Source organism: Saccostrea cucullata, unplaced genomic scaffold, assembly GCF_032062105.1.
Source record: "Saccostrea cucullata isolate Sc308-1 unplaced genomic scaffold, CSIRO_AGI_Scuc_v1 ctg618, whole genome shotgun sequence".
Lineage (NCBI taxonomy): Eukaryota > Metazoa > Mollusca > Bivalvia > Ostreida > Ostreidae > Saccostrea > Saccostrea cuccullata.
This window is the reverse complement of record NW_026924640.1, coordinates 202,672-225,531: the sequence shown is the minus strand read 5'-3', so window position 1 is coordinate 225,531 and position 22,860 is coordinate 202,672. Positions and strand designations below refer to the sequence as shown.

Sequence of the window (22,860 nt, the reverse complement as noted above, 5' to 3'; positions counted from 1 at the left end):
ACAAATGGTTTTTTTTTATTTCAGTATTTTTCATTAAAGAAAAATATTCTGTTTTATAAACTACTATGTCTAGATCTCACAAGTACGTACAGCGTGATTTAAATGTTGATACTTTTGCAGTAACATAAGCAAATGTTTACATTTGCTGTGTTTTTCTAATAAGCCAACTGAAATTGATTTGAAAACCATTATTCACGCGTAGAAATATACACAGAGAAACGTAAAAATGCAACGATATAAATGCATTATTGATATATATCCTTTTTCAATATATAAAATGTAAATATAAGTAATGTTTTTAAGTTTAGTTTTTATTATTTTCACACAGAAAAAAGGAATTATTTTTTTCATGAAGCGCTAGTGTGTTTAAATGTTGATACTTTTGTGTGATTCACACACACCAATAACTCACACAAAACTACATACGTTCCTTAAATGTTGAAAATTATACATTTACAAAACAAAATTGAAGTATAGAATTTCCTTTTAAAGAGGTGAAATATGAGAATTATCCTGGTGTTTGAACGAGAAGTACTAGTATAACAAAAATATGACAAAAACATTATTTTTATCGAAGTTTTTTTTTCATTTTCTAAGCGTACAGTGTGATTCAAATGTTGATATTAGATGAAATATTCTTAAATTTGGAAAATCATTGATGTGACATAGTCTAAAATTATATTTGCTAAATTTACTATTTTTTAGCATTTGATGAAAATTGATAATTGATGTATCAAAAAATTACCTGAAATCATCTCACAATGAAAAAGCACTATTTTTTAAGCCAAAACTATTTTAAAGTTATAAACACTGTATGGATTAATTGTACTCTGGAACTGATCTGGAAATGAACTGAAATCACACATATGTTTGTCTTTATCCAAGGGGAATCAGTCAGAGGGTAGTTTTTTATTTCTCAATTTCTATATCACACATCTCGTAATCCAGTTCCTTGTGATATTGTTAGTGAAGATCAAAGTCATATCTTATCAATATTCTAATGCATGCGAATGTGTGTTGATATTTACAGTGTTAACTTATGGGAATAAGACCAATACTCATTAATATATCTGTTGCATGGTTATTGAATTTGCTGTACGTCCTCTGGTCCTTTGAGCAGAGGAAATAGTTGTCACAAAGAAAGACATAAGCTTTCCATTATAATTTGCCCTCGTTTTTGCTAAAATCAAAACAAAACTTTTCCCACTGTAAATACAATGTTTGAATGGGGGTCATCAAATTATATAATGGTAACAATGACTAACATAAGACAATACTCATAATTTAATATTGTTACAAAACATTTTAGTGTCAAGAATGACGATCTATTTCCTGAAACTCTCTTAAAAGGATACCAAAGCATACAAACCTGTTCGAAACCAAAAGGTATCTTTACACTATGTTTGCAACTAAAATCACAAGTTTTCTTCATATACTATAAACAATGAATCAACCAAAACATGAACTTATCATAAAACGGTAGAAAAAGAAATTTAACATGTGTCTAGGACATCCATGGTAATAACAAAGGAGACTTCTCATGATCAAACAACATGGTAGACTAAAAGGTAAACAGAGGCAGAATTAAAAAAAATCTTTAAAACAAATTCCTTTACAATCCATATAAAAATCAAATTACAATTTTATGAGTATCAAAAGCAATGACTTTAGACAAAAAAATAATTTCTATCATTTATGAATTCACTTCTTCAGCAGATTTTCATAGTGTTCTGACACTTACCACTTTAATATCTGAGAGAACCTGAGTTCAACATTCAGTCAGTTTTATTAAGAGTATTATATACATGTATCTATCAGCCCGTTGCACACTTTATATATAACATTGTACAATACCTCTTTTCCTACCATTATTGTAATATTCTTGTAAATTATTTACCCTTCTAATTTCAGTTCATCGAGAATGATAGACTGGCCATTTGAAATTAGCATCTTATTGTCTCTTCTTAAGGCAATACTTCTAGGATGAGGGATTGGTGAGATATATGTTCCTAATGTCACACCAGCAGTTGTGAACATCTCAATGCAGCTATTTTCATAGTCACAAACGTAAATGTTATTGTCAAGATCAGAAGTAATAAAGCCAGGGCTACAGTATTTTCTTCTTACTATATATCCTGTCTTACTTATAATGAATACGCAACCGTTTTCCCAATCTGATATAATGTAAGTTCTATTTTGTAAAACATGACCAAAGATTGGATTGCCTATTTTCACTGGTCTACCTCTGTCATTGATTGTTAATTCTTGAACCTCTCCCTTTTCATACACACAAATTTTATCTGCATCAGAAATCCAACTTAATTGTGACGACGTTGGATGACAAGTAATGAGTGTACTAATTTGCTGAAATTCTCTTTCCAGCTACAAATCTTTATTCATTATTAATAACTTGCCGCCCTCGGTTTTGCACGCAACTCCATCTTGAAAACCACAAACCACCGTGCAACCAAGTAAAGCGATAGACTGGATATGTTTTGTTTGTATATTAATTACTTTCAGCTTTTGGGTTTTTTTGATCTGCAACTATAATGTTCTCTTTGTCCATCCATGAGACGCCGGTGTAATATGGAGCAAAGTTATCTCCCTTTTCTTTGCACTCTATCAAAGGTTGGGATCTTATATCGCTTTTGTGGGACCCTATCTTGTTTATCATTGTTATCACTGACTTTCTGTTTTGAATTCAACCTGGTTAAACCTGAAGTTATTTCGCTTTCTTTACTGTTATGAAATACTAATCGAAATACTTTGCCATCCGTATTGATTTCAAGGGTTGGAATCTCAATTTCATTGACTGCACAACAATCCTCATTTTTGGAAGATTTTAACTTTGACAAGCGTTCATTCATTTCGGATTTCATTGTCAGAATTTCTATGTCGGATCCACATTTGAGGATATTGCTGCAAAATGAGTAAGATTCCTCTAGCTGCTTACTATTTTTCTCTATAGATTCTTCCTGAATCCGCAAAGAATCTTGCTTCGATTTCAGAAATTCTTCTAAATCATTCTCAATTGCCAGTTTCGACTCCTTAATATTTTCAATAATTTCATTGACACACTTTTCTAAGTTTTCTTTGAAGCCTTGCTTTTCGACAAGCACTTTTTCCATAGCAAGTGATACATTTTTCTTCGCAAGTTGAAATCGTTCTAAATTTTCTTTCAATGCACTCATGAGCAAACGTATACTTTGATCAACTTCCTTCCTTGCATCTGAAGGTGCAATAAATTTATGACTTTGATGACTCAGGACAATACAGTCTCGACAAATAGGGACATCACATGTCTCGCAAAAATACCTCAAGTCCTCGCCGGCATGCTCAGAGCAAGGAATTTGCTGTTTTGCTCGAATCTCGTCGTTATATTTTCCTGAATTAATTTCAGTAAGCAAAACAACTTTATGATTTATTGTAAGTGTAGTTGATCGGTGTCGATGGTCTGCACATTCAGAACACAGAACATCTTTGCAGGTTAGACACTGTGAAGTTGCCTCGTTGCTTTCGCCTTTTAGACTACAAAAGGTACATAATTTTGCAGGATCCTGCTTACCAGAATTAATAACTTCTATAAGATTTTTCAAACAAAAATTTGTTTTTAAATCATCTGTGCTATGGTTTTGGAGTTGAAAATTTTCTCTGCACACTGGGCAGGTATGTTTCCTTTTGGTATTTTGCTTTGATATGAAGGTATTAATGCAGGTTTTGCAAAATGAGTGCAAACATGGTAAAACTTTTGGATCCTTGTAAGTCTCAAAACAGATGGGACAAATAAGAAATTCTTCTTTTATTGTTGACAATATAGGATCCATTTTAAACCTACCTGAAATACAAATTTTAAAATAAAAATCAGCTCTTACATTTCTAACATTTATCAAGACACCAGTTATAATAATGAATTATAAAAGGTAAATTTCAGTGGCTTTGAACTTATTAAACCGAATAATTTGCTCTGGAACACATTTCCGGATTAAGAAGAGTTGACTGTAATTGTAATAAAGTTAGATTCGTTTGTGATATCTATTTATTTTTGTAAATTGCTGAATTATTTCTGTACTCTTTTCGTAATGTTTTAAATGTAGCTGAGGAATGAATTAATCAGACAAGTAGAAAGAGATGCAATTTTTTTTTCTTCTAAAGAAATTTTAGATTTTCCTTATATTTGACACATTTGTTCAAATATTAAATTTTAGAGAAGAAATTTCCTATATTTGACACATTTGTTGGAATATTTTTCACAGCAAAGTGTTGGTACAAATAAAATGGTCCACATAGAATTTCTGAAAACGTATGAGATACTATCGTTACTTTGACCTTTGCTGATAATGTTTAAACGCACAACAAGGCAATAAAAACAGATATATGCCTAACTTCCGCGTTTACTTAAATCAATGATACATGTAGAAAATTTATTATTTCCAACAAATAAGAAGTCAATGCATAGAATTTTTGATTCCATTACCTTCTACGAATATTATATTGATGTGATATTTGTCTCTAGTAGCTTTGCTATGGAAAACAAAGAAAAACTTAACCAGCAGTTCATCAACAACCGAACAAATAATATACACGAAATAAAATTCTGTGCATAACATTAAATTCTATGTATAAAACTTACCTATAGGCATATCACCCTTACATGCATCCCTCTTTTTAACAAAAATAAACTACACTTTGCACTCATGTCAATGCGCGCATATGCTGTGTCTGCACAACATTTTACTCGACATCAGTTACTTTTGGTGTTTATTGATTTTTCTTCTATACAAAATATTCAACAAATTCCCTTTAAAAAATCAACGCTAATCTCTCATATTACAAGGAACACCCGAAGTTAAACAATAACTCATTCCTCCTTAATAATTCCTGACCCGGAAGAAGCATTTACATTGACTTCTTCCATTTAAAGCAAATAAAATGCGTATAAGAAACAGTGTACGAAACTTTTGTGTACGTATCACAATCTGTCGCGTGAAATGGTTCAACTTGTTGGGTGCTTCAAATGACTTTAGCCAATTACAAAAATCACAAAAAAATAAATTATGAATATGTGTTGCATATATTGCATGATATCTGACATCATGCAAGCTTATAAATTGATTAGTAGTGTTTGTTTATTGGTTACCAAGCAGGTTCAGGTGCATCAGATAAAAGAAGTTTTATCTCTGAAAAACATCTCTCAAACTGGCAGTTTGTTAAATACGGTTTAACTGTTCTGTCATTCTTTCATGGTGCATTAGGAATTAAACACTTACGTGTGGATATAATCCAGTATTAGCAGGTAGGAAGAAATGCTATTGTCAAGGGGTATTTTTTTCATTTAGTGTTGTTTGTTTCTTGTGTTTTCAACGGCTGTTGGTGCTCTCTGGATGCTAAATCATAATTAAAAGTAAATAAATTACAGTAGCCTCATGAGAACATAAATTGTTCTTCTTTTGATAGCAGCGGGTTACTGAGTATTTTTTGTTTAATGTGAACATTTAACTTATGCAAAAATGTATGGATTTATTTCAATAATAAATACATTATCAAATGTATTAAAGCGGTTCAGAATATAAAAATAAATTGGGGAAATAAAGCTAAAGAAAAACTATTTGCTGTGATATTCTGAAACATATGTAAATAACCTGGTTTTTCTTACATTTTGTGCAAAATCTTATGCGTGAAAAGAAGAAAACACTTGCTTTGACCTTCAACTCGACTTTTAGGTATATCGACGACGTATTCTTAATTAACAATGATGATTTCCATTCTTATATCGATACTAGATATCCTGGTAAGCTTGAGATAAAAGATACCACGTAGTTTGACACATCTGTTTCATATTTGGATATTTTATTTGAAAAAGACGTTAATGGTCATATAACAACCAATCTATATGATAAACGTGATGACTTTAACTTTTCTATTGTCAACTTTCCTTACTTATGCAGCAATATACTGTACCTGCATACAGAGATGATATATCTCAGTTGATTCGATACGCAAGAGCATGCACTACGTGTGAACAATTTTTCAAACGAGGTAAATTTTTGACAAACAAGTTGATGAAACAAGTTTTTCAGCAGACTCGTTTATAGTCATCATTTTGTAAGTTCTATGTCGATACAATGACCTTGTCAGCAAATACAATTTTTCATTGAGTCAAATGCTGACTGACATTTTTCATACTTATTGTTAATCCATTATTTATACACTGAATTGAAGACGGATTTTTTCCCGTTATTTGCCGACCATGATAAGGAGCACACGGCCGGTGTGACCAGTCAGCGGGGGATGCTCACTCCTCAATGACACCTGATCCCACCTCTAATGTTTCCGATGTCCGTGTTTGCTCTGCTTGTTTAATGAACTTTTGATCTAGTATACTGTTCGTTATCTCTATGTGTTTCATTTAATAAAATCATAATTTAATACTTCATGGAGGATTGTAGGTAAATTAGGCTATTTCGTCATGAGAGATTGGCATCTTGTTATGAAAACAGCAATGCCCTGAAAGAAAATTAAGGATTCATCGTACCAAATTCATTTCCGTATCACAATCTTTTTGGTGCCATAACTTGATTCTTTTCTCTTTCAGCTGATATGGATTCGATGACAAAAAGTCTGAAGGAGGATTATTTGACCTGCTCTATTTGCTTTGAACTGTTTACCGAACCGAAGGTTTTGTCATGTCTACACAACTTTTGCGAGGCTTGTTTGGAAGCATTGATCCAGAAATCTTCGGATAAAAACGAATTGATTTGTCCAATATGCCGAGAAACCACGTCTCTGACATCAAAATCTGTTTCGGATTTGAAAACGAACTTCATATTTAAAGATATGATCAATAAATTATCTCCTTCCAACGAATCGCATCCTAAAAGGATTTGTTCCTTCTGTATCCTCCATTCCAAAGAAGTAGAGGCAACTCACAAATGTGTAACATGTATGGATTTGCTGTGTAGTTTCTGTACAAGACACAGACACCTCTTTACTAGGCAGAACGCTTATCATAACGTGGTTCATCTTAGGGACTATTTGGCGGGAAAACATAAAGCGGAGACGAAATACGAGGTACTTTGCGAAAAGCATCACGAGCGAATGCGTTTCTACTGTCAAGAATGTTCTGCTCCGATATGCAGAGAATGTGCTGTTGAGGAACACAGGTCCCATGATTATGTATCGTTTGCTGAAGCGAGGGAGATTGCAAAAGAGAAAATGGAGAAAAACTTGCAAAGTTGTAGAACAAAGAAAAAGAAACTAGAACAAATGCATTCAGCCTTGATATCTAAATCCGAAGAACTGTCGGCTAATGAATCTTCCCTTATGGATATAGTCGATGTTACTTGTAAGGAAGTTGAATCGAAGTTGAAGCAGCACCGTCAAAAAGTCGAAGAAGAAATAAAACAGAAGTCAAGCGAAAGAAAGAAAAACATTGAAATTTATGCTCAAGACTATCTGAACATGCAAGAAAGATTGCAAGAATCAATTTCGTTTTGTGAAAACCTCCTGTCCAGTGGAAGTGATTTAGAAGTTTTGTTCTTTTTAGATGAGATGAGGACATGTTTAATGAAATACCCAGATCCTGAAGAGAAGCGGGTGCACATTTCTCTCCCAGGCCTCAAGGTAAATAAAAAGACAGATTACTTTGTTTTCCATTTAGAAGATGATGTCGTTGAAAGTCAATCCGGTTCAGTTAAAAATGACACAGAAACGACCCCAGTCCTGGATACAAAAAGCACTAGTTTTCAAGAGGCTCAAGACAGGCCATTCAATGGAGCGTGTCTGGAAATTCCCGGTGATGAAACTAAAATATCTACATCAGTTTTAGGAAAATCAAGCTATGAATCAGAATTGAGCCCAAAAACCAAAGACTCCAGGACAGATGGAAAAGCAGAAAAACGTAATAGCGAAACACAGAGAAATAAAACCGTTGTACAACCACAGACAGTTTTTGTTCCCAAGTGTTTAAACACTTATGAGGCTTTGGTTACATATGGTGAAAAGTCCCCAAGTTACACGTGCGTAACATGGATTGACAAAACATCTCTTGCTCTTGCAGATGAAAACAACCAAGCCGTTGTGATTGTTACAACAAAAAGCGAAAGCATGCAAATTCGAACACATTTAGTAAAAGGTATAGCCGCCATTACAATGTTTGGTGGTTTTCTTGCTTGCAAAACGCAATCAGGAGAAATCAAAGTTTTCTCCTACCCGAACTTGATATTAGAAAGAGTTTTTAAAGGAGCGTATGCTTTAACAGCACGTTCATCAGAGTTGATTTGGATAACAAAAGAAAAGATAGTAAAATTCACTGATGCCACAATTAATGAAAAGAAAATAACAGATGAAGACGGAAATCCTTTTCGATTTACAAGACCACTGAATATCTGCTGCCTTTCGAATAAAACTTGTGTTGTCACAGACAAAGTTGTCGATTGTCTGTTTTTTCTGGATAGAAATGGTCAAATATCGAGACGGCTCTTATTTACAGAGAAGCTGGGTGCACTTTCTTGTGACGAAGAAGATCGTCTTTATATGGCATTTTATGAAACAGATAGCATCTGTATCGTCAACGTAAATGGAGAATGTCTGCGGAGAATTTCTCTAAGCTGCATTTTACGAAGACCAAGAGGTATTTCAGTACTAAGCGAGGAGGAAATTCTAGTGTCCAACAAAGAAAATGTCGTTCTTATTTCTTTAAAATCTTAACTTGGAGATCGAAAGAAAATAAGAATATACCAATTTACTTCAAACTTATAATGTAAATATACTTTGTGACATTTGTGCTATTTAGTATGCAGAAAAGATTGGTTTTTCATAACTTGTAGATCTAGACTTAATAAATTAAAGATGGTTTAACGTGGAAATTTATTTAATGTCAATTCTTTCACAGAGGTAAATTAAAAGATGGTTTAATAATTAACTGAGTTCTATGAAAAGAATCGAGAAAAAGGTATTTTATCTCGCTGAAACATTGGAATAAATATATCAGAAATAGGGGGAGACACTAGCCTGTTTGAGAGTGGCTATTGTGTCGATCATAAGATTAAGGAAAAGTGCCCCCCTTTCCCAATTAATTACGGTATGTTTTTAGTTGAATGACAAGATAGTCTTTTAGAATTATGCAACACTTTATTCAATTAAGCTATTGTCACTCCTGTCACAAAATGAGCATTGGTTCTAAGTTATGAGATAAACCGAGGACACATGGAGATAAGAAAATATGCCAATTTCCGATTTCTCTCAATTTCGTGCAAATTTTCATCGATTTTATCACACATTTTGTTTTAGAAAACATAGAGCGCATCCTTGCCTATCTACAAAATTTATATATTTCATACACTAGTAACAGATGCACATGTATTTTATAAAAATCTCAGATAGGCCAACCCTTGCTCATGAAGTGAAAAGTATCTAAAATTTGACTAAATTTCCTTAGAATTGAGGAAATTCTGGAAACTTTCCCAGTTCTGCATCTTCTTGTTGCCTCTGTGTAAGCTTTGAACCAAAATTAATGTTGGTTTTAAAACAAACCTGGTCTGAAATTCTTAACTAAAAAGTATTACAATTCTACTGTGTTCTGAATTTGCATCAAATAAAGAGCCAGATTCGGCCTTTAACATACCTTGTCCTTTATTATTTCCTTGTTAAACTGGATCATTATGATGGACTTCAAAACGACGATACCCTCTGCCATCGTAAGCCACTAATAATATTGCTCATTATTTGCAGTATTTGGTACATAGGATATTTGTTATTTTTCTTTGTAAATCTGCAATATATCTGTCACAAAAAGAAATACATGTACAAGTGAATAATGAATCGATGCAGAAAGTTCAAACTTAGGGTCGGACTTCACTACTAGTAATTTAAGAGAAGGCCGTAACTTCAAATGAATTAGTCCGATGTCAGAAATTCTAGTCTTTTTACTAATGCACATTTTATCTGTTGATTAATCAAAGCCGTAATCGGTTAATTACAAAGATTTTTTGATGACATTTTTCCGAAAGAAAATTAAGATCTCTGTCAAAGAGACGCATGAATATTGAAATGAATGGATGGATCAAATATTTTTTATTCTTCCTTAAATATGAGGACTTTCTTACAGATTTTTACTGAAAAATGCAACGTAATTTCATTGATATTTTTTTTTTGGAAATGCACAGCTACTAACAGATAGGTTCAACAAAAGAAAAAATGTATTTGCAACCAAAATATGCAAACTGTTCAATGATTTTTTGAAAGGGAGACAATTGTATTTTTATTCTTTGGAATATCCAATGGATATTTATAGCCAATACTGATTGGGCGTTGATACTATATCTAGGTCGAAAACACAAGATGCTAATATTTTTGTACGAAAAACTTTACCCTATCCATATCATGGCATATCAATAAAATAAACACAAAACTGCAATTTGAGTTATATCATTTTATTTATAGACACATATGCTAACATTTTAAGCCCATATTTTTTCAGATTCTATAAAGTTTGCGATAAATTAATAAATAACATCTAAATAGGTCGAAAATACAATACGCCAGTATACTCATCGCAGACGCCTGTTTAAAAATATAATAAATATTTACTCTATGGTATAATTAAAACTGTAGTGCCTTGTGTTATTCTTACACTGTGGTTAGTGTTACATAAATGATAATTACAGTTCTCAGTAAAAAAAAAGTACGAATGATCTGTACATCTATATTTGGAAGATTCGGCAGTCTTGATCCCGCACTTCATACTATAGTATCATCGTCGTAAAACAAGGCCAAAATACACATATTACATGTAACATAGGAGATGCTGACTCCAAACAGCGGCTTGAGACGAGGCATAGGAGTCAGAGGTCAAATTCTATCAACCAATCAAATCGTCACCTGCAAAATCATCAAACAGCGGTTCTTTGACCTCTGAGGTACTAATGTTGTTAGATGTTAGTGTATGATTGGAATATATATAGGAATATATAGGAATATATGAATACTTAAAAAGATATTTATTTTAGATATCTTGTTCTGTCCTTAAAAAGTTATTCCCCTTTTTAATTAAATCATAAGCGGTGGGCTTTGACCAGTCGACAAGGGATGCTCACTACTCCATGGCACCTGATTCCATCTCTGATGTTTTGGAGGTCCGTGTTTATTCTACCCGTATTTGTATTGTTTTATGGACTTTTGATGTTGTACACTATTCGTTATATCCATATGTTCCATTTTGGCCAGGGCCTTTGAAACATTTTTTTAATTATTTTTATTTTAGACTGCTTTAATGCAATGTTTATTAATAAATTGAAGCTTAGCTAATCAACATTTTTAAAACTTTCTGATGGAAAATATTTTTTCTAATCTAAAATAATAGTTGGTCCCTACAATGTATATAAGTCGGATACCTTCAGCTCTCTTGTCTACGTCCCTGCTTACAGTGCACAGTTGTGTGTGAAAATGACGTCATAATCAAACATAATGACGTGTGATATTATTCTGCTATGGGATATGGTGACTTCCTGTTTTGAAAAAATGTAAAGAAAGCGTGTTGATCGACATGTTTCTGTTGTGATGCTTATGTTGTGCAAGGTACTGTATAATCTACATTATAATTAACACGCGTTTCTATTACTTTTTTTCCGTAAAGTACTTTGGAATGTCGTTAATATAATATTGTATGTCAAAGGGAGATGATTCAAAAGTGTGTAAGACTAAGAGGCTGTTGTGCAGCTGGAAAAAGGCATATTTATCCTACAAAAAAAGAGATTTTTTTTGTCATTGGACAAACAGGGAGCTCGTTGCCCTACCGTTATAACATACAGAAGCTTACTATAGAAATCGTCGTAATACATATTATAGGATAAATGTATTATAGAATATATTGCTACTATATGCTCGTGCCCCCTAAATTAAAACGCCGAATGTCCTTCTTTTTGTGCTTGTAAAGGGAAATTTTCGGTAGTTGATAGTGCCCCTTCCTACGGGCCTGTTGAAAGCATGTCGGGAGTTATTAGTTATTTCATTAGGGAGCATATTTAAGACCGCGGAACATTAACTGGCAAAATTGGAAATATACAGCTTACGTCATTTCTATTTGTTACAATCAAAACATTCAGTGATAGACAAGAAATATCTGATAATATTCCATCAACGTTTTCTTTGAAATTGCAGATCGAAAATCATTTTCAATCCACCTGAGCTGTTTTAAAAACAAAGAGTGAATGTATGATCCAAAAATCAACTAATTTCAACTCCCAAATACATATTGTTTGAAGTTCACATTAATATGAGTTTTAGCTTATAATTTTAAAAACGCGAAAGATCATAGAAGACAAAGATTATTTTTCAGGAGATATTTGATTCAAGATATAAATTGACGTTTCATGGCTGAACATGACAATATATTTTATTTCTAGGATTATAAGCAGTTTTCATGGTTTTTAACATATTCTCACTGAAAACTGTTGGACAACTTTATTTAAAAATCGTTTAGCCCCCTCCCAATACAAAGATATGCATATATTTACCAAACAGAAATGAAATATTTGTCCCTTAAATATTAATTTATTTAAAACACTGGACAAAAAAATTCAAACTGTACCAAGGTTGAAATTAATTGTCTTCTGGGTCAGTCAGTAATAATGTGCCTTCTAGCGTAGCTGAGGTGGATTGAAAATGAATTTCGATCTGTAATTTCATTGAGTTTTCGAAGTGAAGGTTAACATTACTAGTACTTTTATTGTCTATCAGTGAATGTTTTGTTAACATTGAAATGACGTAAGCTGTATATTTCCCCCCCCCCGCCCCTTCCTAGCTTCTCGCCTGAACACTTTAAAGTAATTCCACCCTCCTATGATGTCATAGGATTTTGCAAAAACTGTAATTAGTTTAAATTCATATCTAATAGAACAGTATCTCTTGGAAGAATGCTTTACAATAGGTGTAATGATAAATATTGTTAAGTTTAAGAATTTAAAAAATGCATATTTTCTATATTTAATCATTTATTCAATCTTTAAAAAACGTTGACAAGGGCAATAACTCCTTCTAAGGTCTCTTCATTCAGGCATTTGCTTTATTGTAAAATAGTTTCCTAGATATTCACAATTCAAAAGTATCTTTTTGTGAACCTTAACCAACAGTCAGCATCAGAATTATGCATTTTAAGAGTTTTTACATATTTTTCATAAAAATGTTTACAAAAAATGTAAATTTTTTATGTTGACAAATCACTTCTGTTTATTTATGTTTCGCATCTTAAATAATACGGTGACCTATACATTTTTTGCAATAATTGGAAAGTTTAAAGTATATTAAATGAAAATAAATGCAGTTTATGTACTTTGAACCCATAAAATTGTGAGGGTGGAATCACCTTAACATAGTTCTAAGTGCCCCTTGATTTTATTTTTTTCTTTTGAAGGTATTCGGGACCGGTTTGCTTCTTGCCCTCCTTTTAAAGTGTGCACACGGTAAGAAAATGCAAAATGTTTATGTTTAAAAGAATTTAAAACAGTTTTATATTCATTATAAGAATGTATAGATTCTATTTTTTAATCATTCCTTGAAATTAATACCATTAAATTCTTATTCTTTGTGGAGGAATTAAATTGATTCAAAAATTGATTCTAGAAAAAATAATGTTTTTTAAAATCATTTTTAAATTAAATAGTTGAAATACAATTCATTTCCTTTAAAAAAAATTAACAGCGCTAAAAGAAGAAGATGAAAAATATCTGGAAGCCATTTTTACCAAAGTTCTGGGGGATCTGTCTTCACCCCAAAACAGGGACTACTTCCGTAATTACTGCGCACGAAAAGTAAACCCTCTTTGTCCCAGGAAGTGGTTTTTCTCTAAGAAGACCAAGCGGAACTTTTTTAAGCCTGGAGAAACACAACTTAAAAAGGTATCAATAGAGCACCAAATATTTGGAAAAGGAAAGGGATTAAAATTCGGTTGTAAATAGTATAACTTAAAGGTTTGATAGTGGTTATTTCAAAACCTGTACTATACTAAAATTGTCATTAGAATTTTTTTGAGAATGAGAACTAATTATTTTTTTAACAGGAGAGATTCTATCAAACCTATTACTGCTATAAATTCAAGCAAGTCAAACTGTGTCCAGGTGAGATTTTAACATTATTTAAAGGTACATGTATGTAGGATACTTTAGATGGCCTTATGGGAGAAAAATCAGTGATTAATTAAAAACAGAAATATTCGAATATTTGTTGGAGAGTTTTCCATCATCAAATAGAAAATTATTAATTGAGGAAACGCTGTTAAATATATATTTTCCTCATTTTTAAAGTAAAGATTGTAAAGATTTCAATATTTGGTGTAGAGTTTTTCATCACTTAAAAATTATTGTTTTTAATTGAGAAAAATCTGTAATAATATATATAATTAAGTCATTGTTTAATTTAAAAAACCGTAATGATTTTAGTGGATGGCAGTTGGGGTGCTTGGACAAAGTGGTCCAAATGTGGGAGTAAATGTGGTTTGGAGGGAAGTCAAAACAGAACCCGGTCATGTAACAACCCTGCCCCCCTGAGGTTTGGTAACCACTGCAATGGTACAAAAGTCGATAGTCGGACTTGCAAAAGACACTGCAAAAAAGAAGGTATACAACAATTTGACCGTTTTTTTTCTCTCTCTGGAAGGTCTTTATCTGATTGAAAATTTGGGACGTAAAACAAGATAAAACTAATTAATCTTGTCTTTATTTAAGCGGGTCAGAGTGGTTTTTTTCCCCTCTCTTTTTATAGTCACAAGCAGAAAAGAAGCACGGACTTATCTGAACATGATGAATCACGCCTTTCCTAAACTGAAGCATGAATGCAGATCAGGGCATTGCACATACGACGATCTATCTCACTATCTTTCTGGCAAAGAAAAGGTTTGTCCTCTCCAGTTATCTGAACTTGGTTGGTTTTGGGTGTAAATTCATAAATCTCCTATTAATATGGTCTCTAATTTTTACTGGTCAAAATTTAAATTTACACAAATTTAATGTAAAATGTGAAATTGGATAACTTCTGTTAAACTTGATACGACGACACTACCATATGCCCATATGCTTCGAAACTGAGGGGGGAGGGGGTAGCTTAGCGTTCCTCCTCTCTTTTCTTTTCTTCTTTATTATTATTTTTGCACAAATATAGATATGATATAGATATTGGAAGTGAGGCTTATTCCTCTCACATTTTTTTGCTGGTTTAGCCCCCCCCCTTAAATTACTCCCCGTCGCCCGCGTGGCCCAGTGGATAGAGCGTCTGCTCTAGAGTCGCGAAGTAAGGAATTGATCCTTACGTTGCGGGTTCGAATCCCACTGTGGGAAGTGGAGACCGGTCCTTCGGATGAGACCGTATAAACCGAGGTCCGGTGTCGCAGTAGATTCTGGCACGAAAAAGATCCCTCCCTGCTAAATGGCCCTAAGAGTCGAGTATAGGATAAAATTTTCAGCTCTCCACCACCAATTGGTGGCGTCTCCATATGAGTGAAAAATTCTCGAGTGGGATGTTAAACAACATATAAACAAACAAACAAACAAACAAACAATAATTACACACCCCACTTTTAATTTGCTTTCGACGCTTATAAATGGCAATCACACAGCATAGATATAGTACAACTTTTTGATGTTAAACAACATATAAACAAACAAACAAACAAACAAACAAACAAACAATAATTACACACCCCACTTTTAATTTGCTTTCGACGCTTATAAATGGCAATCACACAGCATAGATATAGTACAACTTTTTATTTGTCAAATAAGACTTTGATGATTAGGACTTCTTTTAAGGAAGTTCTAAACACTAGCAAAACATGCTTTTTGGATTTGGAGAAAAATTTGTCATAAAAGGTGTGTATATTGAGACTATTTAATTCAATTTCAGCATAAGGTACCTGCCTTAATTCTGCGTGAAAAATGTTCAAAGACAATTGACTATGTGGGAACTGAAACACTGCTATTTACCTTTATTGGGAAAATCCATTGAAATAATGGATTCAATTACTTATTCTTGGTCTAATATAATTTTAAGAATACTTGTCTCTTACAAATTGTGTAATTAATTGTAAATAAATATTTTTTCTATCTCACTTCTAAGGGCCGATTACTCAAACAGCATAAAAATGGCCTTCATTCAGAACTCTTTAGTGTGCAGTGTTTAGAGCTTCCTTAAGGATGACGTTTACTCAGGTTTCAGATAACAGAATGGAAATTTTATAAAGTATAATATGTTAAATCAAAAATTGTTCTAAATGGATAAAATAAGCAAGTTTTAAATCGAAATCAATTTAAAAATTTAATATTTCATTAATTAAAGAAAATATACAGGTACAAAAGTCAATGTATGGTAATGCAGAGGAAATTCGGACTAAATTTTTAATTTTTAATTTTTGTCAAAAATTTTGATTTCTTTCAATAATAATCACGAAGTAAAGGTTAATTGTATTTTTAAACATCATTTTGCTAATATTATATGTATTAAAGCTGATAAATTATTTCAAATAATTGAATGCTACGAAATAAAGAAATTCAAAAATATGTACAAAAACCATTCCAGACAATATATCTCAATTATTTGATCATTGACCCCATATAATATTAATACCATCAGAATTAGGGCATCAAAAGTAATCTGAGGCTATAGATAGTTTAGAGTTCTTATCAGTCAGATTTTTGTAATATTCGATTTAAAATGGGGAAAAAAATGTAAATGTGACAGAGGAAATTCGGACTGTCATAATTATCACATTTCTTTCCCAAATTCCAATCATTTATTTATATGAAGCAACGCTGTTCCATTGCTATAATATTTCATTATTTAAAGAGTTAAGTTGCTTGTAATATTTTGTGTGTATGGAAAAAATTGGTTATAGTGTGAAAAATTGAGGTATTTCCCGAGAAATACTAGGCCACTAGCATGAAAAGTAGGTCATTGACCTAGTTATTTGAAATTGAAATTTAACACAAGAATCATTGGTGTACAATGTGCAATAGGTGGTTTTTCGTTCTTATCAGTGGAAATTTTGGTCATCTGAGTAAAGGTATACCTTAAGATAAAAAAAAATTAAAGTTCAAAAACTATTTATGATAAAGTTTTATAATCTTCATTTTTTATCAACCAGGAGAAGTACTGGGCCAGCATGCATTGTATCTATTTTGATCGCGAGTGTCCGGTGGACGGAGGGTGGTCCCACTGGACGGAGTGGACATCATGTCAGCCGGTGTGTGGGTGGGGCTATCGTCATAGGGAGAGATCGTGTAACAAACCCGCCCCTAAAAATGGCGGATACCAGTGTTTAGGATCCGCCTACCAAAACCACCAGTGTTTTGGTACAGATTGTACCAAAGCAGGTAATAATCTTTAAGGAAGAGATTAAATGTGTTTGCAATCGCAATCTGAAAATGCGTAACATTGGTCTTTGGTAAAAATGTTTGGCAGTGAATCTTTTGATCATACATTGTATTTTAAATGGCCTAGGCACCAGGCATTGCCAATAATAAACCTTAATAATTATTTATTTCAAAAGTGATTAAAGTTTTAATTTCAATTAAGGAAAATAAATTAATAATAATTATATATAATTACATGTAAACAGTAATTATTTTCGTTGTCGTATTCATCTTTTTTTTTAGACTTAATCTATGGACACCACTTATCCGATTGGTCTGAATTTACTCCATGTTCCGTCTCCTGTGGAAAATACGGAATTCAAGTAAAGAAGCGAATATGTCTGAAGCCATACCACTGTACCCATCAGTTAGGGAAGAATGTCAACAAAATAAAAATCATCAAACCATGTTACCAAGGCGAATGTCCGGGTAGAGTAAAAGATCATAATAAATCTTGTGGAATAATTTTTTTATATAATCTTTTTCTGTTTACAGAGGGAGCAAGATAATTTTTTAAGATCAATTTATTTTTCAGTTAAAGGAGGCTGGTCCTCTTGGCAGAAGGTGAATTTTTGTTCCGCCCGCTGTGGCACTGGCAGGAAATTGAAAATTCGTCTGTGTAATTTACCATTCCCAACCGGAAGTGCTTCCTGCATTGGCAATGAGGTGGAGACCAGTATATGTAAAGGCCCTTGTGATGACAATTGTAAGATTTCTATCTGTTCAGAATGACGATGTCAATCACAACTTAAAAACGGAAAAACAAACAAGTGGATGAAAATGAAAAAAAAGATTATATCGTGAAAGTTCATACGACGAAAAATATCATCTACAGATACTGACTGGGTCTTTCATTCTACCCTCTCCAAATTTTTACAAGAATTATCTTTTGATGATTTCATACAGCCTGGAAATTTTCATTGAAACCAACCCCCCCCCCCCTTCCCCGATTTTCTTGTCAAGAAACGGTCGATTCCTCATTTTCAATAATTTTTTTTTCCTCTTCTGTAGGGAACAATGATGTTAAAGACTTCAAGAGAACCGGATCAGATATGAAAATAGGTCCAAAATCAGAGGTAAAATTAAAATATATTTTCTCCACATTTTGTGTTTCTTCAAGCTGCGTACCACTGGGTATTTATGTTTTGGTGGTAACCACTTATTTAGAAAGGTTACCACTTATTTATTATTTTAAAAAATTCGGACGCAACTAACAAACCGCACCGCTTGTAATTTTTAGGATACGCCTGCCACAGGAGACCGGTTCAGTATTCCACTTATAAAGAGTAGGGAGACGAATTACACCCAGTGGAGTGAGTGGACGCCCTGTACCAAGTCCTGTGAAGGGGGGTTCAGATGGAGGGAGAGGGCGTGTAAATTAACGGGAAAATGCTCGGGAGAAATATTTCAGAGACAAATGTGTAACACAGCCAAATGCCCAGGTATTCTTCTTATCTTTATCTATTACTAGCATTGCCGATTTACAATTTTTGGTATTTTATTCAAATTATAAAAACATTTTTTTTTACCTTGAGCAATTGCTTTCTCAAAAGAAAACAATTTCACTTCAAATACACGGTAACTTTTTTTAGAATAGAAAAATAATTAATGTACTTAATATCTTTATACATGTTTACACTTTAAAAATTACCTTTTATCAAAATTAAATGCAAATAATTTAAGGTCTGTTACTTGTTTTTCTTAAGTACAGGGTGGTTGGACTGATTGGATGGGATGGTCCGTCTGCTCTGTGACGTGCGGTCCGGGTGTGCAGACGAGATACCGGAAATGTGATAATCCTTACCCGCAGGCCGGCGGAACTTGCGCAGAGTTTTCCTCGGAGAAGAGGAAATGTGACACGAAACCATGTAAAAGTATTGTATCATATTCAAATTTACATTAATTTTTTTTACTGCTTCTTCAAATTTAAAATCAAATGGTATTTTTATGGTATAGTTTTCTTTACATATAACTCACTTTTTTTCTTTTTCCAAAGAAACACATTTTCGATACGGTGAGTGGAGCTCCTGGAGCAATTGTTCTCATCCCTGTGGACAGAAAGGGACACGCGTCAGGACCAGGGGATGCGTTATCCTCCCCAAAGGAGAAGTAAGCTCAGTACATACACAGCGCCTTATTAAAGAGACTAAAACACCAACCAAACAGCGCTCAAACGTGCCCCAAAGTCTTCCTGCGGACAAAAAGCAATCTTCTGGCGGTCTGACTGATAAAAAGAATCATTCTCCTGTAAAGCATGGAAAACGAAAAGAGACATTACCATATGAGGATTATTTACAAACTAGGTATAATGCAAAACAATTAGCAGAAAGACAAAAGAAAACAACTAAAATTGTGAAACAGATTTCACCAGGGCGAAATAAACGTTCTCGCAGACGATCAGCTTACTTGCTAAGACCAAAGAACTCGAATCTTCCAGCAGATGCGAAAGTGCTACGGAAGTGTTCAGCTCATGGCACGAAGATGGTCAGCAGATGCAATGTCAGAAATTGTCCAGGTACTAGTATATCTACTTTAAAACTTTAATCTGAAATGCAAAATTATTTTTAAAGCCAACACAGTTTGATTTAGAAATCTAAAATACCGGTATTTGTAGTACAAGGTTCAAGGCCATAGTTTGGAGGATGTTGGTGAGTCTGTGGAGACGGTGTGTGTGTTTGGGGGGGGGGGGTCATTACCTAAAAAGAAATTCTTGACAAGTCAAAAAAGGGGGTCAGCAGTTTTTCTAAGGGACACGTATTCTAGTAAATCTCCCCCACAGACCCGTCGTCAGAGAGGACCTTAAATGGTTTTCAATCAACCGTGACGATGACGCTGATGCGTAACAGAGCCACGTCAATATCGTGTCTTTCATCTTGCCACCTGTTTAATCTTACTTCCACAAAACTACTAATAGAATAGGCTATCATAATCATTACATTTACCATAAAAGTAAAAAAAACCAATCGTACGATCCGGATTTTTTAGCTGGTTAACTTTACGTTGGTGTTCCTCGCACTGGCGCATGCGCGCACCGTTTGCCTGATTTTTTTTCGGCGTGTTTATCCCCGACCCAATGTAGCTTTGGTTTGTCAAGACCTTCATGCGAACAATCACATTTACCGACTCGACCCGTCTCCGTAAATTCCATTTTTTTCCTCATTGAATATCTGTGGGACAGAGTGGAAGATAGGGTTCGAAATGCCCAAGGTGTTCTCTTTCAAATAAAGTCTGCCTTTTTGAAAGGGCTTCGAATAAGATTCTTATTTGAAGGATAAACACAGTGATGAATCCAGTGCAAACGAGAATGAAAGCTGTGACAGATGCGCGAAGGAGACATTGAAGATAATGAGAATTTTTAATTTTGACATTTGGGGGTATCGTCATATAAGTTTCAATAACTCAATTTACTCATTAATTCTGAGACAAAATCAAATAGGATTTTGGTTTCATTTTCATGAAAGATGATTTTAAACGTTCGACAGGAAAACTAGACAATGCAGAAGGAAAAAGAAAATTTCATCTAAAAATTTTACGCTGCGTTTCTTTTTCCTTTCAGTATATTTATACATAGCGCTGTAGAATGATGGAAATAAAAGTATTCAATACATTTGAAATCGGTGACTCTTTTTTAGCTCACCTGAGCTGAAAGCTCAAGTGAGCTTTTCTGATCATCTGTTGTCCGTCGTCCGTCCGTCCGTCCGTCTGTCTAGTTGTCTGTCCGACCGTCCGTCTGTAAACTTTTCACATTTTCAACGTCTTCTCAAGAACCACTGCGCCAATTTTAACTAAACTTAGTACAAAGCATCCTTAGGTGAAGGGAAATCTAAATTGTAAAAATAAGTGGCCAAGTCCCCTTCCAAGGGGAAATAATCAAGAAAATACAAAAATAGGGTGGGGTCATTAAAAAATCTTTTTTGCAAGAACCACTGAACCAGAAAAGCTGAAACTTATTTGAAAGCATCCTGAGGTAGTGTAGATTATAAATTGTAAAAATCACGACCCCCGGGGGTAGGGCGGGGCCACAATAGGGAATCCCAAGTTTTACATGGAAATATATAGGAAAAAACTTTAAAAATCTTCTTCTCAAGAACCACTGGGCCAGAAAAGCTGAAACTTATATGAAAGCATCTTTGGGTAGTGTAGATTATAAATTGTAAAAATCACGACCCCCGGGGGTAGGGCGGGACCACAATAGGGAATCCCAAGTTTTACATGGAAATATATAGGAAAAAACTTTAAAAATCTTCTTCTCAAGAACCACTGGGCCAGAAAAGCTGAAACTTATTTGAAAGCATCTTTGGGTAGTGTAGATTCAAAATTTTAAAAATCATGAACCCGGGGGTAGGGCGGGACCACAATAGGGAATCCAAGTTGTACGTAGAAATATATAGGAAAAAACTTTAAAAATCTTCTTCTCAAGAAGCACTGGGCCAGAAAAGCTGAAACTTATATAGAAGCATCCTTATTTTGTGTAGATTCTAAATTTCAAAAATTATGACCCCCAGGGGTAGGGCAGGGCCACAATAGGGAATCCAAGTTGTACATTGAAGTATATGGGAAAACAACATTTAAAATCTTCTTCTCAAGAACCACTGGACTAAAAATGCTGAAACTTGTTTGGAAGCATCCTTGGGTAGTGTAGATTCTAAATTATTATAATCATGACCCCCGGGGGTAGGGCGGGGTCACAATAGGGAATCCAAGCTGTACATTGAAATATATGGGAAACAACTTTAAAAATCTTCTTTTTAGGAACAACTGGACTAAAAATACTGAAACCTATGTGGAAGCATCCTTGGGTAGTGTAGATTCTAAATTGTTAGTATTATGACCCTTTAGGATTGTGAAGGTCAAGATAAGTATTACAAAGGGAGAAATCTGTTAAATGACAGAATGGCCAAAGTTACTTAGGTGAGCGATGCGGCCCATGGACCTCTTGTTTCAGTTGATGGAAAGTGGGCAAACTGGGGTAGTTGGACAAAGTGCAGTCAGACCTGCGGACAGGGCATCCATCTTCGTGAGAGAACATGTACTGACCCATTTCCTAACGGCGGCAAAATTTGTGACGGATCTGGTACAGAAATTGCCCACTGCTTTCGAGAGCCATGTTCAGGTAAAGTTTGTTATTCTAGAGTTAAAAGAAACATTTGCTTGCTTTTTTTCGAAATTTTTGGTTAGGATTTTTTTGATAGAGATGATTGGTTTAATATAACCCTTTTCCTGAGAGCAGTGTTTTGGTTTATTAGTTCCACTGCAGCGGCATATGTTTGGCATGAACAGTTGGAAAGGCAAACACTTCGTCTTTATACTCGTCAATGATAACGAGTACAAATGATGTGGTGTTGGCGGGATGTGGGGGGGGGGTCATTGAATTTTAAAACTTCGTACCTATGAATGTTTATACAAATATCTCATAGATCTGTGTTTTCGAAGAATGGGGAGGGGGGGTGTGTGTGGGGGGGGG

The 22,860-nt window shown here is 34.0% G+C and overlaps 3 protein-coding genes across 3 annotated transcripts in view; 2 read left to right on the top strand and 1 right to left on the bottom strand.

Moving 5' to 3' along the window:
* Positions 1-1,722: 1,722 nt before the first annotated feature.
* Positions 1,723-4,702, bottom strand: LOC134266932 (E3 ubiquitin-protein ligase TRIM56-like). Its single transcript, XM_062749143.1, has 2 exons — positions 4,631-4,702; positions 1,723-3,835 (listed from the first exon to the last, which is right to left on the bottom strand). The coding sequence occupies exons 1-2, from the start codon at positions 4,638-4,640 to the stop codon at positions 2,598-2,600; spliced, it is 1,248 nt and encodes a 415-aa protein (XP_062605127.1). The 5' UTR covers positions 4,641-4,702; the 3' UTR covers positions 1,723-2,597.
* A 1,875-nt stretch (positions 4,703-6,577) lies between these two features.
* Positions 6,578-8,851, top strand: LOC134266930 (E3 ubiquitin-protein ligase TRIM56-like). Its single transcript, XM_062749142.1, has one exon. The coding sequence runs from the start codon at positions 6,598-6,600 to the stop codon at positions 8,704-8,706; it is 2,109 nt and encodes a 702-aa protein (XP_062605126.1). The 5' UTR covers positions 6,578-6,597; the 3' UTR covers positions 8,707-8,851.
* A 2,630-nt stretch (positions 8,852-11,481) lies between these two features.
* The window catches only part of LOC134266929 (uncharacterized), a 41,682-nt gene continuing 30,303 nt past the window's right edge, over positions 11,482-22,860 (top strand). Inside the window, exons 1-14 of the mRNA XM_062749141.1 lie at positions 11,482-11,574; positions 13,409-13,457; positions 13,696-13,892; positions 14,054-14,111; positions 14,433-14,609; positions 14,755-14,885; positions 17,129-17,357; positions 17,640-17,825; positions 17,932-18,102; positions 18,408-18,472; positions 18,637-18,838; positions 19,103-19,270; positions 19,393-19,911; positions 22,342-22,509. Coding sequence (XP_062605125.1) covers positions 11,557-11,574; positions 13,409-13,457; positions 13,696-13,892; positions 14,054-14,111; positions 14,433-14,609; positions 14,755-14,885; positions 17,129-17,357; positions 17,640-17,825; positions 17,932-18,102; positions 18,408-18,472; positions 18,637-18,838; positions 19,103-19,270; positions 19,393-19,911; positions 22,342-22,509 — 2,338 coding nt within the window. The 5' untranslated portion in view covers positions 11,482-11,556. The remainder of the gene's footprint in view (positions 11,575-13,408; positions 13,458-13,695; positions 13,893-14,053; positions 14,112-14,432; positions 14,610-14,754; positions 14,886-17,128; positions 17,358-17,639; positions 17,826-17,931; positions 18,103-18,407; positions 18,473-18,636; positions 18,839-19,102; positions 19,271-19,392; positions 19,912-22,341; positions 22,510-22,860) is intronic.

What these genes read in the sequence shown, in the direction of transcription:
- LOC134266930 (XM_062749142.1), top strand. Translation starts at nt 6,598, where the DNA reads ATGGATTCGATGACAAAAAGTCTGAAGGAGGATTATTTGACCTGCTCT.